Source organism: Falco naumanni, chromosome 7, assembly GCF_017639655.2.
Source record: "Falco naumanni isolate bFalNau1 chromosome 7, bFalNau1.pat, whole genome shotgun sequence".
Classification (NCBI taxonomy): domain Eukaryota; kingdom Metazoa; phylum Chordata; class Aves; order Falconiformes; family Falconidae; genus Falco; species Falco naumanni.
Window position 1 is genome coordinate 16,891,121 of NC_054060.1, and position 20,510 is coordinate 16,911,630.

Consider the following 20,510-nt stretch of genomic DNA (forward strand, 5'->3'; position numbering starts at 1 on the left):
CTAAAATATTTCATCAGCTGTCAAACACTATTTTAAAATAGGATGTACTAGTAAAAAACGTATCTAAGCCTAAAGCCTAGCAAAAGAAAGCACTAGAGACTACCTAGCAGACAGGAGGTCTATAATTAAGCGTACCTTTTATTCTTATTTGTTTGGAGGGGGAAAGGAGAAAAAAAAGTCTGTGGTTAGACTCACCTGGAAACAACTGTAAATAGAGCCGCTTTTTTATTACTTCTAAATTATTTCTACAGTAAGTTCTTTAGCTACAGAGAAATCTCTCTGCTGATTGTAGATTTACAGGTTAATTTAGTGGGATGTGACATAAAAAATAGGTACCAGAAGATATATTTTTTGTCTTTTTTCTTTTATGACGCTAATTATACAGCCTGTTCTGAGCCTAATCCACTAGCTTTGTCACTATTTTCTGGGCAAGGACCAGCATTCATGATCTGAAAGTACACTGAAATAGTCCATCAGCCATTTTGTACTTTATGAAGCGAGAAGGTCAAAGCCTTTATTATAAAGTGCACCATAAAATTTTGAAGTCTAGAAAAGGAACTACAAAATTAATATTAATGACTGTAGCAGCCAAGCAAGCACAGCCATTTCCACTTCAGCTCCTTTTATTGTTGAGGGGAAGAGTCATAAACCACACCAACAGCACAGGAAAAAGAAAGCAGACTTTGAGTTTTCAGGCTTTACTGGTTCACATTGAGATGCACCCTAGGTTTTAATGTGGGTTTGTATCGTTAATCTATATTGTTAGCCTAGAGTCAAACTGGAGTTTGAAATCTTAAGGGGTTAAACAAATACAGATTTCATCTTCCCAGTGCTGCATTTATTCACATTCTCGTATGAGTTCATTTTTTTCATCTATATCCTAAAAACCAAACCTGGCTCTAGAACAGTAAGTCAGTAAGTCTGTTAGCCAAACGAAAAGATGACATTTGGCTTGGGTGTGAAAACCAATCACATGTATTTGCACTGTCCTTTTCCTGATTATCCATGAAGGTAGGAACATCTTTCTGAAACAATTATGCAAGGTGGAAAATGTAAGAGGGAAGACAAATTATGGAAGAATCTACACAGAATATGTGTCAGCATCAATGTGTCAGAGTATTTGCATCCATAGCAGAAAATAATTTTCTGGGCAGGCTTTCAGAAACAGTAATGACAGCCTGAAAAAAGCAACTGTGGAGATAACTAACTGAGACAGAGCGCAAATGGAGAGCACTGTGCGATGGCTCACAGTTAAGAAGATCTCTAGGATGCATGGAAAAAGTTTTGCATCTGCAAACTGCCAAGAACAGTCAGACCACTGCCCTGACAGCTCTCTGCTGTGTCAGCACTCCCGCTTCTTTGGGAGGAGCCAAAAGGGGGAGTTACTTTGGAAAATACTAAGAATGGCTTGGAGTAGCAGAACACATTATTCATGATTATTATCCATCAGCTGAATCAAGAGTCACCTTTTTGAAAATTTTTAAATATCCTGGGATCTGTATCACTGCATATGCAAAGGGATAGTACACTCTTGGAGTTTTATTAGTCTCTATGAAATAGAGGAAAAATGAATCAACATGAAGCTCTCACCCCCAATGCATTATCATTCCATGTAGCTACTAAGAATGTGGCTAGCCACCTTTCCACTTTTAACCCTTGAATATACAGCGCATAGACTCCTCAGGAAGTCTCACTGGTTTTCTGGATTCCTACATTGTGCTGAAAAAGTGATTTGGCTTATAAACACTGGCAAGCAAATGGTTTACAGATGCAAATCAATTGGATGCCCAAGTGTCTGGTCTATGTTTACTGTAATGCAGAAGAATTCAAAGCATACTTTCACAAAGTCTTGTTACACAGGACAACAACTAACTAGAGAATGAACTATTTTCAAAAAGGAAATGGGAAAAGCTGGATTAAAGCATCAGATATCTCAATGTAAGGATATAGCATTCACAAGCACATGGTAGAAAAAGAGATAGGAATGAATTCAACCACTGATCAATGAAAAGTTGTTGGGTTTTTTTTGACATTACCTCCATCCTCACTGGTAAGTCCTCTGCTTCTGTGATCTCAGAGCTAAAAGTATATTCAGACTCATTGCTACTGTGAGTTGAATCCGTTCTTTTGTGTCCAGGCTTGGGGATGTTCTGAAGTGCAAATGAAACAAATCAATACCACTATATGGTTTTCCCTGTGACTGTCTCTTCACAACCTATAATTTAGCTTGTAACATTTGGTGTTATTTCACAGCTCTCAAAATCTATAAGAAAAGATTTTTGACTCCGGTTTCTCATGCCACCTAAAGTCTATGAGTTCACAATCAAATCTTTGGAGACAGGTCAGATCCTATACCATCGAGTATTGCTGCACAAAGCAGAATCAAGCAACAATACAGCATTCTATGGGAAAGAAAAGCTCAGTTTACAGGAAGCACAGGCAGTAATTCTCTAACTTCCCAGATGCTGCACTGAGGAATATTTTTTCTTCCTGTCACACAAAGTATTCCTAGAACTACTTAAAACTGAACGCTGGATGAAAGTGGTACAAACAATCCCAGCACACGTGGATAACTTCAGGGCAAAATTAAGGGCAGAGAGCATGTGCAATACCACTAGGGAAGTCAGAGCAGTAATTTAGCCTTCTTCACAAAAGTGAAAATTAAAATAAAATAAAATACAATAAATCAACCACAAATTTTAAATGTATTTGTTTCGGCCGAGCTAATCTAATTGATCAATATTTAGAAGGACAAATTCTTTTCAGGTACAGGCCACCACCATACAGCTGACAGCAGAATCAGTTACAAACTTATACCACTAGATTCTGCCTAAACACATTTGTGACCCGTTTTTTTTGTGAATATTTCTCCTATGTTTAGCCACTTACCACCATTAAGTTCATTTCATCCTTGAGGTCATCATATCGCTCCTCTAAACGGCTGAACTCATTCAGCAGGTTCTGGTACCGTAACCGTTCATCATTCAGATCTAGCTCGAGCTGTTTTGTTTCCTCCACTAGCTTCTTTTCCATCGTCTCTGCCACAGAGAACAAGAATCCAAAGTGAGAACTCCAGTTCTACCTACCGTGCAGTGCATCCATCCTGGAGGTACAGGCACGTGTCTGCACCAGGAACACAGACAGTGAAAAAGTCTGCTGTTTGAAGCTGGTGCGTGGTATTTGTGCTTCTGTAGGCAAACATTAAAGTCAAATATATGAAGGACCAAAGCATTTTTTGTAGGAACCACAGAAGGGTTCACTCAGTCAAGTTAGCTGTTCTGCTAATACCTTGCCTTAGTAATTCCAGGAGGCAGGAGGAAGGGGTACTAGCCCAGCGCGGCATTATGTAAAAAGGAAAACATGAGACACTTTACGCCTCAAGCACACTGACCCCCCTCATCGCAGCTGCCTCCACCACAGCCTTCGCATCTAGAGTCATGCTCTTCTGGCTGCCGTCTACATAGTCACAGCAGCCAGAAGAGCTGCGGTAGATTAACTGTATTAAATATCGGAGTCTTCTTTTTAAAAAGGCTTTGTAACAGTCACCCTTACCAAAAAGATCCCAACCCCCTAGGATTTCCTGGAACCTCAAATAGTAAATAAATCTGATGCACGTGAGTTCTTAAAACAAAGAAAAGAAACTACTAAAATAAAAAGGAATGCAAACTAAGGTAAATCTATACAGTAGAATGTTCCTTTGCAAGGTAACATGAAGTAGAAAACCTGAGCGAAAAGAACAGAGCCAACCTGTTATTTCCCTCGCCTGGTCATGGATGCGGCGGTTCAGCTCCTCCTTTTCTGTTTTCAGTAACGTGTTCTGCTCTTTCAGCTCCGATACCAGCTACAGAGGTCATAAAACATTTGACTCAGAATGCAGTTCATCTTTCATCAGTAGCTCTAACAGCAACAACATCCTTGTAAGAGTTTAAATACTTAAACTTTTCTTCAGAGAATGAAATCAGTAAACTAAGTTATGACACCTTCATTTCCCAAATTACGTTCCCTAAATACGTCCCACTGCAGATTTCCCAGGATGTTCTGCACTCCACTTCTGATCAGATGCCAGAACTGCCTTGAATCACTCCACTGTGCCATAACATTTTTCAGTAAAGTCCCAAAGATGTAATTTACACCTTAAAATAGAAATATTCCTAAAATAGGAACAAATTTGGCAGTAGTGGTGTGTATTCCATTGTATTGGGTAACACCATAATCTATCACCTTGCTTCTGCCCAGAAGTTGTGCCACTTTAACCGTGCCCAGGTTTGCGGTTACTCATTTGTCTCTGTGGTTACTATTTATGATTACTAAAGCATTCACTTTGCTTAATCAATTAATAGTTTTCCTTATGTTTATCTGGTCTTGAAATGTATCCCTGCAGCATCACATAATGATGGAATGGCTCTTCCAATATTTGAAACTTGCACCGTTATCAGCAAGTAATCTTGTCAGGAAACAACCTGTTTGATATGTTTGTGGTTAAAGCAGAGATAAGGGGTTAGTCAAAACCTGCTGAACTAGACAGTGCATGCATACATGTGTTTAATAGGCTAATTGTTTAAATTAGTAGGATAAGCAGGTACTGTTGAATACTGTGTATGGGACAGATCTCAGATATCTATGTGATTACAGTCTCTAGGAAAGTAAAATGATTGCTTTTTATGAATGTGCTCCTTCTGACTAATTGAGGAAGCTTAAGTGTTTAGATTTGCAGATACTTTCAATATCAAAATCTGAGTAGATTGAATACATATATTTACATACAATATATAGATCTAGTACATTCTTCTACCTTCACAGCTGTACTTATTTAGGTATCAAGCCTATTTAGAAAAACATAAAGGTATAACATTGCTGAAAAATACTGTAAAAATATCCGCCACACAACTGAAGCAATTAAGCCTGAGTAAAACCTGAGTGGACATCAGACCTCTATGAATCTTCTCATGCGCCTGAGGCTGCATACTCGCCTGCTCGGTTTCATGTTTGTATTTGTCTGCCCATTCCTCAATGGTTTTCTTCTCAGACTGAGTTTGGTGCAGCTCCTTCCGGAGCTTGGCAATCTCCTCCTGAAGGCTGAGGACACGGTTGGTCGCGTTTTTGGCCTCCTCCTCACTCATCCGAAGCCTTTCCACGTCACTCCGCAGCTTCTCTGTCTCCGTACTGTACGTGACCTCCAGGTTGCTCAGCTTCTCCAGTAGAGATTTGTACTCTTTGTTCTTTGCAAAACACAACACAGACATGGCAGCTGTTGGAGAAGTTCTGGTTTAAGGGAGCCTTCTAGTTCCCTACAGAATATACCCAAATATAGGAGCAAAAGAGCAGCTTCCCCATTTCAAAAAAATTTCACTCCGTTTTCGCAGCACCGCTTAACAAGGTGACAGAACAGTCCAGTCTCTAAGCCTGCACATTAACATTCCAAACTAAAATCAGACGGGGAGCCCACATGCACCAAACATGATCACCTCTATGGAAAGCTCATGAATATTTCATAGCTTTTGTTCATGGAGTGTTTGGCACCTTCCCCTTAAACAGAGCAACTCATGTGCCTCAAATGAAATAGTGACATTAAGGGAGTAGATGTTTTCTCTCAGTGCTGCTGAGAGACACAAATGGATGCTTTACTGTTCCAGTTCTACTGTGACCTCCCTTTCTCTTGTATCAATGTTCTTGAGCAGAAAGGAGAACGGATACATTACAATGAAAATTCAGTGCGTTCTTCTGTGAATGCCCACAGTGCTACTGAGAAAGGTAATACAAGATTTCTAAACATTTTCCCTGAGGCCAGGGGGCTTCTACCTGCTCATCAATTTTTCGTTGCAGCTGCATGATCTTGTTCTCCAAGCCAATGTGAAGCTTCTTGTAGCGTTCTACAGACCGGGCCTCTATCTTCAGTTTCTTTAACTCCCTCTTGGCCATCATGCGCCGGTAACAGCATTGCAAGTAAACGATTGCCTTCAGGGTCCGACGGTAGTGCACTCGAGCCAGCCAGCCTCTGACATGTTTCTGAATAATAATAGACTTGTGCTCCCGAAGCATCTAGAGTTAAGTAAAAACACCAAAAGGTGTATTAGATTTGCAAAGTACACCTGCTCAGTTAAACAGACTCCATAATGAGAAGTGTAGAAATGATGTACAGAGTCCTTAGCATGAAAAGAGAAACATCTGGCAAAGAGTAACAAAAATAAAAAATGGAATTAATTTAAACAAAAAAGAAGAGGAAAAGAAGACAGGAATAAGGAAGATGACAGGGAATAAAATGAAAAGGAGACAGAAAGCAAAACATGGAAAGAAAGAAGTGGAGGCACACTGAAGAAGCAGGCATGCCTTTGTGTTGATGTCAGATCCACATTAATTACAAAAACATACTGTACCTGTTGGCAAGATTACAAATACAATCTTTTTTTTTTACTTTATCTTTAAACATCATTGACATGCTGCACAGGATTCACCAACACAGACTTTAAAATTACTACGCCTGACATGAAATGCAGCTAGTACACACTAGAACCCAGAGTAAATTGTAATAACTGTTAAAACCTGCAGCTGTAGTCTAGCTCACCAAACTACAAATTCCAGTCAGTTTTCCTTCTTTTTTTTTTCTTCTTTTTCTTTTTTGACATATCTTAGACTTGCCAGCATGGAAAAATCTTCATTTATTCTAATCAGAAATTTTATATCGTAATAATTCCAACTCATTTCATGGCACAATTTTCAGCCATAGCTTTGAGGTGTTAAAAAAAAAAAAAAAAAGTAATAATTTTTAAGAATAAAGGTGAAGAATGCCAGCAACCTTCATCAGTGTGTTAGCCAGAGACTTCCACTAGGAAGAGTCTGCTACTTGTTTTTGGGTCCTTGACCCACTGATTCAATCTGAGATCCTCCAAGTCTGGAGCACCTGAATTCCAGCAGACCACAGCTAGGCTCGGAGAGCCTGCCCAAACCCACGAGGCTTCCAGGACTCCGGGAACTTGACAGTTCACTTAAAGCTTCTGTAAATCAAACGGTTTATCCTAAAAAAACAAAACTATTTAAGATTTTATGTTACTTCCTGGATTTGATAACTTAAAGATCATATGCAGCTCACATTCTTACACTGATTTACCACAAAGCTAGTAAGACAAACTGGTAGGGTAACAACAATTTTATTATTTTCTACTTCTCAGCAAATTAATTGAAATGTGTTAGAAGTGTTACACATTTCCAGATCAGTGAATTTAAAAGGTTCACTGGCAAAGCGGCAAGATTGTAAGATACACAAACTTCCTCACTTGGTATTTATTTCTGAAGAAAAAACGAGACTTGAAATACCAGCAATTGGTTAAGCAGCACAGCCAGGTAAGGAAATCGCTCTCTCAAAAGTACAGTGAGATCAAAAGCCAAAGTCCTCCTGAGTGCGTGTCACACAGTCAGCATTCCTGCCTCCTCCTTACACATTTCCCGGAACAGGCCTTTCGGTTACACACGGGTGCCCAAACAGCCCAAACCCAACCAGCTTTCAACAACACTTTCCTCTCACGTTTGAAAGCTCCCTCAAGTCCCATAAAATACCTCCATCGTGCAGGGACGGTGCTCATCTGCCAGTGAATTCTTACACCCATGCCATCCAGTGAGGAAACACACCGCTCCAGCGTTAAGGTGAGAGGATCAGAAAAATTACTTAATTTACCAGGTATTTCCCAGGAAAGCTTATGTAAAAGCTGTGGAGGAACTAAACTCCTTGTGAAGCTGAGAAGCACATCGCAATGTCTTGGGCAGAAGCTTTCCCCAGGATGTGTGAAATAGATGATTCAACCATTTTAAATTCCTTGTATTAGTCATGTGACTGCAACACATGCCCTCTCTTCCAACAACAACAACAGGTACCTTTCACAATCCTAACGAACAACACCTGTACCGTGTAGTCCAACCTCACGGCTCAGCCCAGGTGTGCCGCACGGGGCAACCCTTCGGTTTCACTCATTTGCAGCCATCATGAAGTTGGGAACAGCAGCGTTTACCTTGCCACGGCAGGCACAGCCTGTGCTTCTCCTCCTGGCCAGCCCCGTACCCCAGCTTCAACAAAACCCCACCTCAGGAGGACACCGCAGATGCACTTCTCAGAACGTGGTGGTTTACTGCGGTGAACAACTCACTGCTCGAGGGGGGATACTCCCTGACAGGCAAGTCTGACCACCCCTGCGGGGGACCCCTCCAGAAATCTGCCGTCTCAATTAAGAGGCAATATAACAGGTTTATAAAACTCCGTGCTACAGGACAGATGGGGCGTGTTTCACTTCAGGCATACAGGATCGTCTCCTGTCTTCCTAAGGGTGGCTTTTAGCCCACGGATTGCTGTGACCCACGTCTCACTTTGTCATATCTGTCAGATTGCACCTTATATAACCTCACAGCGTAAAATACGGTTTGTAATAATGAAAATGGTAAGAATTCCAATAAAAAGGCAAGCAGATACCCGCTCAAAAGAACAACCAAGTCAAGCACGGGGATCTTACTCCTTAGAAATTCTTATCAGGGATTACTTGTTTTCAAACTTGCTGGTTGGTGTATGTTAGAATGCTGTAATTTAGACACATTCACATGTGACTGCGTAGGCAACTTTAATAGAAATGAAAAATACACAGAAACCTCAAATATAAGAGAGAAACACATAGAACATAAGCATTAGTTGGCTTTTGGTTATAAGCCCTCAATGTTTACCTGCTTGGGAAAAAAACAGAACTCTTTTGGCTAACTTTTCAGCAAAATACAGGCTGACTTTTGAGCCTAGTTAAAACAATTCATGTAGACAAAAGTGCCATGAAACATGCTGGCATTTTGTAATATAACCATCTGAATCATAATTCTGTTTCCAGCCTTGTAAACACTGAAGAACAAATTCTAACTTCTCAATTGAATTTTTATTTTTCAGCCAAGCGTGATTAGGAAAATATTATCAATATCACTAGCACAGGGTTATATCAATTTCTCTCCAAAACAAAACCAACATCAATACATTTAAAAAAACCCTAACAAATAAACAAACCCAAAACCATGCTTAAATTTTAACCTCCTGTTTCTGTGGGTATCTCTTTGCTAACATTAATCGTCAGTACATTCCATCAGCCATTTCAGAATCACTGAAATTAGGGATGGAATAGGAACAGCACATCACAGATGTATATTGATGTGAGCAACGCTGATTTGGACTCACGGGGGCACATTCACACAAGGCCATTTTCAGTATTTATTGTAAGTGCCTAAACATTATATATAACAAATGAAAAAGTAAGAAATGCCGAAAATCGGTCAGACTCTCCACTGACTGCACTGAAAGTCTAGGTACATCCATATTAGATGACAATGTGAGTATCTCTAAAATGACAAGTTCATTGATTGCAGTATCAGATCTTTTTAATTTCCAGGTGCTGTCCCTCAGTCCCTCAATCCGTGCTGTGTTATTTTGTTTGTGTGTTATGAGTAACAGCACGCACAGAAACAGTTCTGATTCCCAAGGGAATACCACAGAGCAGCTTCATCCTGAATGTATGTGGTAATAAAGCTAGAGTGAAGAAGTAAAACATGACTCCTTACCATTTGGTACTTGTTCCTGGCCATGTAACCCCTTAAGAGAGCCTGAAGAGCAATAGTAGCAGCTCGCATGCATTGGTATCTTTTGCGGACCACATACATGCGCTGGAACTTCTGAATGGTGATGGCAGCCCGTGTTCTCCTCAAGAACTTGGCATAGCTAAGCAGGAAAAAGATTACCTGTAATTATGTTTTCCAGTGCTTGAATGCTATTTTTTTTTTCACATCCTATAACATTACTCTCTTTCTCAAGAGCTAGACTTTCTACTTCAGTTTCTTCCTAACGCTGTCAGTGATACAGCATATTTACTTGCTATTCTACCTTATGGTAGTACACAGAATGACAAATTATCAGAAACCTTGCAAGGTTTTACAGAGAAATGTTTTCACTTCCTCTGAGGACTGTGCTGTAGAACTGAGCAAATACACTCCGCTTAACTTCTCATCGGTTTTTCTCCAGCTTTAAAGCTATTTCCACTATGCCACCTTCCAGACCTCCTCTTCTAACCTCAACCTGTAGAAAACTTTCACCTGTGTTTGGTCTTCTCAGCAAGACAATTACACAGCATCTTGACATAAGCCTGTTTCCAAAGGTTGATTCTTACAGTCTTTATAACCACCTTGTCTTTGAATACCATCCATACTCCTACCCTTTTCTCAGACCCATCCATGGCCACCCCTCAGAAGTCAATCCAAACAAATGACTCTGATGTATCTCCCCTCACAGCTGCACCCTGGCTGAGGAATGGCTTCTCCCGCAGGACAGACAGACCCAGCTGGGAGGGCACATGGAAATTGGGCAATAAGGACTCAGCCGAGAGTTCTGCTTTACCTCACCTGCAACATATCTCCTAGTACTACTTGTACGCTGCTCCCACTAATGACGTACTGTTCTAAGTATCACACAGCCAGGGTGCTACTGTCCTCTCAGGAAGGTCAAAACCAGACAGGACAGACATACTCATTATATTCAATTTCCTTCATTTCCCTGGAAAATCATTTCCTCTCAGCCAGTAGAGGAAGGAGAGAACAAATGTTTCACATTTAAATGTCCTATTTAAAGGGATCTCAATTGAGGCTAGTGTGGGTTTTCCCATGAGCATTGCTTACCAGCGTGCTTGGTACCCTCTGACATGTCTCTGAATGGTGATGGCAGCCTTCCTCATACGCACGTACTTCTTTCGCATCAGCCAGCCTCGGATCGTCTTTTGGATACGGATACAGGCAGCTCTCAACTTATCTGCCCTTATTTTTTCCAGATAGGCTACTTGACCAGCCCGGAAAAATATTTTTGTCTTACCAAACTGGTACTTATCCTTGTCCTATTTTCAGAGGTAAAAAGAGGATCAGTTACAGCATTAAATGTTAGTGCATTAAAAAAAGGCATTAAGGGCTAAATGAAAGCACAGTTAGTAAAGAGGCAAAATGATGTGTATAATATTTCCAAGTACACCTAGACTTCATTTAAGTAGTGGAGGAGTGTATTTTCTCTGTATGATTCTGTTAACAAATTAATACAAGGCCACAAGCACGGCCTAAAGAAGTACTGTGCGATTTTTGCTTAGACAAGAATGCCACGAAGATTATAACAGACGCAGAAGGCTACGGGAGGTGACAAAGAGGATGAAAGCAAATACAGGCAATACACATGTACAATGTCCTGTTTAAATTGGAGATAACCCCTCTGAATGGTCCATCTTACAACGTATTACGCAGCACAAACCAACCCACTGGGGATTCAAACATGTACACATCATTTACTGCATTTACTAAGGCAGAACAAAGCATCTTGGTGCTGCTCAGACACATCTGAAATTTCAGAACTAAACCAGAAAGAGAGGAATATTCTGTCACTATAGGCTATAGTACTCCTGGGAGGGAAAACCTGAGAATATACAAAGGTACACTGAATAAAACTGATTTTGTTGATTGTTTGATGTTAAGTTAAAAGGAACTGCAGTCAAAGAGCTACAGCTTAGGACACATTTAACACTATACATTAACACTATAAATGCAGACACTTGCATATAAACCAAAAGATTTTCGTTGTCCACCCAACGACACAGAATTTAAAAAGCTGAGTCCCAACCTGCCTGCACAGTATTTATTTGTTTCCATAAACGTCCTAACATTGGCATTGCACCACAGCAAGGTAAGCGTTCTTGCTTTTGTATCCTCAGTAATTTTTTAAAGTTTTTTTAAAAAAAAACTCCAAACCAGTATCCTTGGTCTTTTTCTGTTCCTGACACTTCTGAATAGGTCTCAACTAGCCACCTTCCACTAAGAACTGGCCGGCACTGTCTCTTTGGAGCCTGCCTGTTGCCCGCTGTTCACCAGTTCTTAAGAAAACCCAAGAAACCCATCAGTGCAGGTGCAACACCAGTGGTGTGGATGGCATAGCCTGGGAATAGGGCTGCAACTGGACGTAGAAGGTAATGCAAGAGGCTGCCGAGGCACGGGGACAGCCACAGCGCTAAGCAGGGAGACAATGTCACGAGGATGAAAGGAGTGAAAAAGGTTGACTTCAGCACAGGAGCTGAGAGGAGCGGTGAGAAAGGCACAAACACGTACACAGACAGAAACACCTCCACATTAGAAAACCTCCAGATAACTATACCTTCCTTCAGCTGTGGTTAATGCGTCTTGCCGTTAAGCAAGGTAAGGCTCACCCTCAACCCACCCACACTTAAAAAAATCACTGTCTTCCTTTCCTGTGATACACTGGGAAATTCTACAGTTCCTGCGCCAATATCGGCAGTTCAGTACTCTGTAGAAGTGCTACAACAGCGTGGCGATGAGGGGTAAGCAATGCTATCTTTACTCCTTCAGATTCCAAATGCTCTCAGCACTAAGTCTGGTACCAGAATCAGCTTCTCCAGGACATTTTTACACGTCTGCTTTCGGTCACTAAGGACATCTCTCTGCTTCATCAGAACACGGTAACGGCTGAAGAACTCTTGGTACGTCCACCTGTCCCAAAAACAGAGACAGTGTCAGTTCCAACAATGAGTAATTCTCTTAAAAAGAAGATCTGCAGCTGAAAGCAATCTAAAAAGTGGCAAACACACCTGGAGGGGAAGCCAGCTGCACTGATTCGGATGGTCTCCAGGACACCACAAGCTCTCAGCTGCTGCACTGCCCGCTTTTCATCAAATCTACATAGGAATAAAAACAGCCTGTGGGTGTGGGGCTACTTCTGTATTACATGGGACCTCTGGCCCTGTGCACACCCAGGACAGACGTGGCACAGAGAGGGAGCAGGGGTGGGATGTGGTTAACAAGTCCCGCTAGTGCTTCTGCAACTCAGCGCTAACAGAGGACAGCCTGACCAGGGAACTGCCTGAGCCCGTCGGCTGCTGCAAGCTGCTTATCCTGTCCTGCCTCCCGCTGGCCTGCCCAACAGCCATGGGAGCCTTTGTGTGCCCGGATTTTAAGCAGACTTCTGAGAAAGGCTCTAAGTGAGTTCATACATGAAAAAAAAAAAAAAAAAAAAAAAAAGAGATAAAGAATGACACTGGAATCTGCAAAAGCAAATTCCAGCAAATGTCAAATGAACTCAGGCAGTGCAAACTGCCAGTCACATTTAAAACAGCCAGCAATTAAAATGCTAGTAATTTTCCTCATATATTACCATTAAAAAAGAAAGAAAATGCATCAGGAAGTATTTCTCCTTCTGTTCATCCCAAAACAGCCCCTGCTGTACCATGTACACATACACAGTGGGTTCTTAACAAGAGAAAGGAGACCCACCACCCCTGTGTGAGCACAGTTTAGCAGAACCTCAGTCCGCGAGGCTTTGGGCAATCCCCTGCCATGTACAGGCTACACAAACCTACATGAACCACCTTACGTGAATGGAAACTTGAAGTCGTTAGGCTTAATACAGCGCACGTAGTGTGGAGTTGTAGCGTTCAGGGTTTCCATCAGCAGATGAAGAGAGTTTCGAAACTTTTTGAAAAAGAAAAAAGGGAAAACCATCAGGGAATAGCCTCAATAAGCTCAGTCATGTTTGACATAACCTCAGGAATTGGACCTAAGGATATTTTCTTATTTGCAATAATCCTTTCAGTAATAAACACCAGCTTGTTTTTGTTATGGCAATAGATTTTCATTTCGTTTCAGGTATCATCTTTGGGTGAATTATGTTATAGTGAGACAGTCTTTTCAGGAGCAAAGCTGTGACAAGTTACAAAAACATGGGATAGACGAGTTATTTTCAGCTTCTGACTGTATCATGTACCCCGATCTTTGTCTAATCCATCTCTTCATGACAAAATCTCATGGCATATTATTGAATAGTCACATTATTTTAAATAAATTTTAAATCAAATTTAAAATCAACAGAGGGAAAAAAAAAAAGTATTAGTTTCTCCAGCTCCACTGATCCCAGAGCTACACATCAGATCTACTGAAAAGAGCCAGTATCTGAGAGTTTTAGGAGCTTGACTTTCAAAGAAGTATCAGGACCACAAATACCTAATGTACTGCAGTATATTCTTCTAAGCACAGAATACCCTAATAGATAAAGAAAACTAAAAAAACATGATTGAAAACATATTTTAAAAGTCTTAGTATGGATTTCCCTCTTTCTGTTAACTCATGATTCTAAGCCAACCTCTATTTCTACACAGAATATGATAAAGATCACTTTTGTATTAGCTGTCTTCAAAATTTATAAATTAATATAAATGGTTGATTTATAGTAGTAGTATGGGAGTACCCCTAACACTTCAACTCATAGATTCAGTCTGACAACAAAACTGCCAGCCCCAGGATACAGTCTGTTTGCAAAATCAGAGATGAAGCTCAAATTAAAAAGATAACTGGGCAGGGGTTCTCATGCATCAATTGCAGAAGATTGGAATTTGCAGCCTGTACCACAAACACGTGCCAACCAGATCTGCATTTTGTACAGTAGCATGAATAACTATTCCCATTCCCACCCGCAGCCTGACATGATTTGCTTCAGGAAGGTTATAGAGAAATTATGAAACTCCAAACCAAACGTTCTCTGAATTCCCTGATTCTCACTTAGCAGTGTGACTAGCTCATGACACTGCACAGACACTGTGCTAACATCTTTGTTAGGGAATTAACAACCACCCAAGGCAGTGGACAAAGCCAAGGCATTTTTTTGTGATTTTATTAAAACTCTGAGCACCCAAGAGTTGTGGTTGGTTCATCTTCAGGAACTGGCAGGGGACCTTGATACAAAGAACTGATGCCCTCTGAGAGCTAATTTGTATTCCAGGCTCTCCTACAGTAACACAAAGAGTTATTGACACAGAAGTGGACAGCCCTGGTGCAAGCCCCAGGCAAAAGAAGAATGCCACTGCTCACTACCAAAGTGGTACAGGCTGGCAAGTAAATAAAAACCAGGTACTAATCTGCCAAAAATGTTCCCCTTGGCTGCTGCATACTGTCTGAGGGACAGTCCGTCATATATAAAGCACTGACTGGGGACATAACCATCTTGAGAAAACATCTGTTATTTCTCTGTGGAGTGAGAAGTAACAAAGAAGTGAGTTCTCCAGCCATACTGATCTGCACAGTTCTAATTTAATTCTGGCACATACGTGTGGATATTTTATGTTTCACCCATTGATAACTGGAACCAAGTTTCCCAGTTGACTGAACTCCCACTTTTTATTTGAGTCAGACGATGTGCCACATGATCAAAAAGACCCAGTGTAAGATTTTCGAAGCTTCACAGCATCCAGCATGTTAATTCTATTTTAAAAAACATGAGTTTTGGTTTTGGCACCACAGTAAGAACTGAGCTCCCTGAAACTGTGGCCCAAAATGTATTAGTAATTAGGGTATACTTGCTCCAAACTGTAAGCCATAACCAGCTGCACCTGTCTCAAAATCACAAAGCATCCCAAGAAGCACCAGCACACCTTGAGACCTATGAGACAGAGGGAGGCAGAGGGAGACGTTATTTAATAGAGTTGCATCTTCAAACTCACCTGATGTCCCACAGTTTTCTTATGCTCCTTGCTGGCTTGGCCTGGCCTGGCCTTGGCTGGTTTTACAGCCGTTCGAGACAAAGGCACTCGCCCTGAAGGGGTTGCTGATGTGGGACTGAGGACCTTCTCCTCGTCCTGGAATAACTCTGGTAGCAGCTTAAACTGGTATAACAGCAGAAAAAATATAGAGAGTAAGAATCCAGCAAGTGATTGCCCCCATTTGTGCTTAAGGTAGGTAGAACCCAGGCTCAGTTTTTGTAAGCACTGCGGTTTTGCCAAACTCTACATGGGGACAATGCAAAAAGCATTCAAGCTAGTAGTATAGTGAGAGGGCCATGATTTAATACTAAAAATTCTTTGAGTTTGATCAGTGAGTCTCCTTCTGAAGATAAAATTCTGATTTGATTTTTTCTTCATAGAGCCAGCAATAGCTTCCATGTGAGACTGTTAAGATACTGACAGCAGTTTCATAAGTACCAATTGCAATTATATACGGCTGCGCTGATCTAAGAAAGAAACAATAAGGTCCTTTCACATTCCAGTGGTGCATCAGACATCTTTGTGGTTGAGAAATATCTAGGACACTGAATAACCCAGCCAGGCAACAAAGTATATTCCTGCTTTATCGCTCTAAATTGAAATAATCAACTTAAAAGAGGAACCACCAACTTAAAAAAAAACATTGGCCAAATTTATCTGACTGAAGATCTACTTTCAGGTCAGTGGGAGTGGAGGAAAAACCTAGAAAATCTTTTCAAATATCACACAGGGTTTCCAGTTCCCTTTCTCTAATGGCTACAAAATACACCCATATATAATAGCTGCTTTGAAGTAACTTGTAACTAAAAATAACACCACCAGGTCTTTCCACTGACAACTACAGCACTTTAGAAGCATTATAAGAGTAAGAAAATCTGAACTTCTCTACCTGTCATTGAATAATCTTTTATCTAGCATCTGTGCATTTTCTCCCAAGAGATAGGAGCATTCAATTTTCAGTACTAGAAAGTGCTTGAGCTAAGTACAACCTAAAAAATAAAAAAATTGGGTTTGCCTTATAAAACTTGGTGAGCATGCACAATATCCAATGAAACATGCTGTGCAACAAAATGGTGCTTGTGCTCTGTGGTTGTGCCAGATGGGCTAGCAGAAGGCATCAAACGTTCCTCAGTAGCATCCAGCACAGCACTCTAGCATAATATAATGACTACGAATGCTACAAAGGTATCCTAAATTCCTGAACTAAAAAAAGGAGTATCACAGCTTAGCTTTATCTCACTTGAGTCTGCTGGATTAGGAGCATGATGACCTTAGATTACCTCTGTAGCTGGTGGAAGAATGGCATTTCCAGAGGGTAGCTTACTCCGCCTCCTTCCACTGACTCAACAAAGAGTTGAGGATGACTGGGCCACCACCACCTTGCTCAGCTGTGCGCGGTCAGACGGAACGGAGCAAGTCACTATGCCCAGGCATCTGAGCTACAGAGCCAAGCCTTTCCATCCCACTCAGAAACTTATCTGAATGCAATACGCTTTGTTTGAAACTCCTGATGCTCTCACACAGCTGGGGTGGGGGTGGGAAGGGGGTCCCCAGTGTCTCAGTTGCAGATGGATGAGTTCTTTAAGCCTTATTCCCTTTTCCCAACCCTGGGAAAATCTGCCTGTGGTGCATTTCAAAGGCACCACTTTCATAGACGCGGCCCCCAGTTCCTGCATGCAGAAGAAAGGAGCAATGCAGGGCCTTCTGCAGCACAGGCCCGCAACAGGACAGCGTTGCTGAGATGAGCCACTGTTGGGGCCTTCAGGTTTTCATTTGATTTTGGTTTTTAGTATCTTATCCATTTTCCTTGTTTTGCAGAAGTGTTCCAAGAAAGGGAAAACACTGATCAAAGGGCAGGTAATTCACGTGGTAGAAAACAGGCAAGCAAGCATTCTTCCCCTGTAATTTTTTCAGACTTAACACACATGCTGCTAACAACCTTACAGATCGTTTCTTTCAGTACAGAGCCACAACAGAAGATTTCAACAACACGCCAGTAACAAGCATAAAAGCTGAGGACTGTTGTATTGCTTTCATGACACATGCATGGAAACTGAACTAGTTGAAAGAGGTCCTGGGGGTGGATTTATAGAGAAGGCCAAAATAAATAGCTAAACACTACGGTGCCTGCCAAGAGCAGTCTGTGTCATGCACTTTGGAGAGCAAAGAAGCATTCGAGCTGTATGTGAGAGTGAGCATGGGCAGGATGACAGATGATGCATTCAATTTAGAATTACCTTCTGTTGAACGTGCACAGCAAACGCAGAAAACAGCAACAACAATAAAAAAAAAATCAGAAATGCAATCCCACCACAATTACAAATAAAGAGAGCCTGCTGAAAAGTAAAAATTAAACACTCTTCTTTTGAAAATCTATGTTCTTCACGGTTCATTTTTGTCTTTTTTTAAAACACTGGGTTTAGTTAAATTTACCATTAGGGAAAACTTTGTTGTTTCTTAGTGTTTATACTGAATTGACTCAACCTGCTGAGCTTGCCCAAGCTGTTACGCTCTAATTGCAGCTGCATCCCCACTGTCCCTTACTCGCTGGACTACATCCCCTGGAGCCCCTTACCCCTCGCCCTGCACAGCACACTGCCACACCGCGGCACAGCCAGAGCTACAGGCGGCTGGTCCCTGCCAGTGCCCCAGGGATGCCCCTGCCTCCCACACTGTGACAACTGACTTCACGCAAACCACTTCAACACTTCTCTCACTGAAGAGCCTGCTGTGGTTTTTCTTATATCACATGTTTTAATCATTTAGCTTCACATACCTGCTCAGAATAGAAACAGAAGAGAAAAATGTTGGTTTTCTAGCGTGATTTTAAATAGCCTGTCCTTGATACCCAGCTTCCTGGGCCATCAGCGCTAGCAAATTCCCAACAGCCATCACAGCACAATGTCAAGTTAATTGCCTTTACATTTCAGAAGAGCACAACTAGCATTTTTGCCATTAAAAAAAGCAGACGATGCCACTGAAGGCCTGTTCTATAATACTCCTTCATGCAGTATTTTTCAATTCAGACGTTTTCTTTCCTTCATAGATATCAAGACAGCAAGTCTCTGTAAATTCTGGTTTGTGTCATGAGGGTCTACACATTTCATTCCTCCCTCAGTTTGCTTTTGAAACAAAACTTGTCTCTCCTCCAGAAATTTTCTGTTTAATTGTCAGGCCATTAGCAAAGAGCTTCTGTTTTCAGATTACAAAATTAAGGGCTTAACTCTTAACCCTTCTTATACTACTGTAGTATATTAGAACTCCCTGATGCCTCTGCAGAAAATACAGCTAAGTTTTGTGGAAAGTAAAAAAAAACAAACAACAAACAAAACCTCACCCAAAAAACCCAAACCAATCAAAAAAAACCCCAACCACACAATCCAAAAAACACAAACAGTGAAATCAGTCGCTAAATATAGGCTGATCTTACATGGACCAAAATTAGGCTACAGGACATTCTAAATTAATACAGATAGCCAAGTAAAACACAAACTATATTCAATTTCAGTGGATCTGATGCTAAGGGAGAAATATTTCCTGTGTTTATAAGAAACTTCATATGACCCTTAAGTCAATGATTCATAACTGCAAAAGAAGAGAAAAACATCCTTATACTAACCTTACTTGATTTTAGGACCTTAATCTGTTCTTCATAAACTGTGTCTTTATTCTTTTCCAAAAAGCCTTCACATTGATATTCCACCTGAAAACCATCATTTCACAAAAGTAAGTACTAAAATATTTAATATTTTGCATAGAATTCAGCAGCTGTAACATTCAGATTTAAAACAGGTAATTCTTGTGGATGTTGAAAATATCAGCTCCGAAGTCCATCTTTTATAAACACAGATTTTCCTCACGGAGAGTGCTTTCTGGTAAAACATAAACCGTTAAAACATACAGAGATGAATACTGTTATTGCATTATACCAGATATAGTTCACTGCTGAGAGATGCTTGTGGTAAGACAGCATGACTGAATGGTTACCGTAAAGGTGAAGAATCAAAATGTGTGTCGAGCATCTCCTTCACTGAAGTTATCAGGGCTGCAAAATTGTGTGAAATCCAGATGCAACTGAGAACAAAATCTCATCTCATTAGCTGAGAGGCAATAATAGATCTGCCTGCAGCTTATTCTGAAAATGCCTCATTTGTACTCAGAAAGACTATTTTTACCAGAAGCAATAAATAGTCTGAATGTTGTGATAATACATAACAATCCCCTATCACAGGGCCACAGAGGCTCCTGGACCAAGAAACAACCAGAGAATCAGACAAAACCCTAGTATTTATTTCATTGTCCTAATTCAAGGTTGAACAAAACCCCAAAACTATTGTCAAAAGTATGCTAATTCTCATGAAGTGTCTCATGCTAACTCTCCAATCTTGTACCAGGAGAAGCGCAGACTATAAAATACAAGAGCAGACCCTTACAGCAGATTTGTTCTTTCACAGCAGACAGACTGACAGCCATCAGCAGCCCCTCTTGCAAGACATTGCAAAAAATTCCGGGGGGGGGGGAAGAAGGTTGAGGATCTCCCCCAGATCTCTCCAGGGCTGAAAGCCCCCTCGGAACATCACCGTGGGTACCACTGACGTTCTTACCGCGTGGGCCAAAGCCACGAGAGGGCAGCAGAATCTCTTGCCTTCTCCCAGAGAAGATGTCAAGGCACTGAAGTCACTAACCTGCCAGCTACAGCTCTGCTTTTCCCTTCAAGATGCCTGGGTGCATTCACACAAGCACACAGAAAAGCACAAAATGCTTAGCACAGGCAGTGCATCAGAGCGGAGAGCTGAGCCAACACCTGCTTGGAGTGACTTTGGGCGCTCCTTGGCCCTCGCTGCCCAGCTAAGGCATAGGAAAGCCTTGTGGTCAAGTATTGAAGTTTAGCGTGATGGACAGTGTGTGAAATATTAATTAAATCATTTTTGT

The 20,510-nt window shown here is 41.2% G+C and overlaps 1 protein-coding gene across 17 annotated transcripts in view; it reads right to left on the bottom strand.

The window, feature by feature from the left end:
* Positions 1-20,510, bottom strand: part of MYO5A (myosin VA) — a 103,310-nt gene that overhangs the window by 23,561 nt on the left and 59,239 nt on the right. For 10 of the 17 annotated variants that reach the window (XM_040600938.1, XM_040600940.1, XM_040600943.1 and 7 more), the window contains 13 exons: positions 19,198-19,281; positions 17,816-17,818; positions 15,540-15,701; positions 13,421-13,518; positions 12,639-12,725; positions 12,432-12,540; positions 10,681-10,892; positions 9,574-9,730; positions 5,800-6,039; positions 4,971-5,219; positions 3,748-3,841; positions 2,890-3,038; positions 2,037-2,150 (listed from right to left, as the gene is read on the bottom strand). In XM_040600938.1, coding sequence (XP_040456872.1) covers positions 2,037-2,150; positions 2,890-3,038; positions 3,748-3,841; positions 4,971-5,219; positions 5,800-6,039; positions 9,574-9,730; positions 10,681-10,892; positions 12,432-12,540; positions 12,639-12,725; positions 13,421-13,518; positions 15,540-15,701; positions 17,816-17,818; positions 19,198-19,281 — 1,758 coding nt within the window. The remainder of the gene's footprint in view (positions 1-2,036; positions 2,151-2,889; positions 3,039-3,747; positions 3,842-4,970; positions 5,220-5,799; positions 6,040-9,573; positions 9,731-10,680; positions 10,893-12,431; positions 12,541-12,638; positions 12,726-13,420; positions 13,519-15,539; positions 15,702-17,815; positions 17,819-19,197; positions 19,282-20,510) is intronic. The other 7 variants (XM_040600939.1, XM_040600937.1, XM_040600953.1 and 4 more) reach the window with 1 other exon arrangement.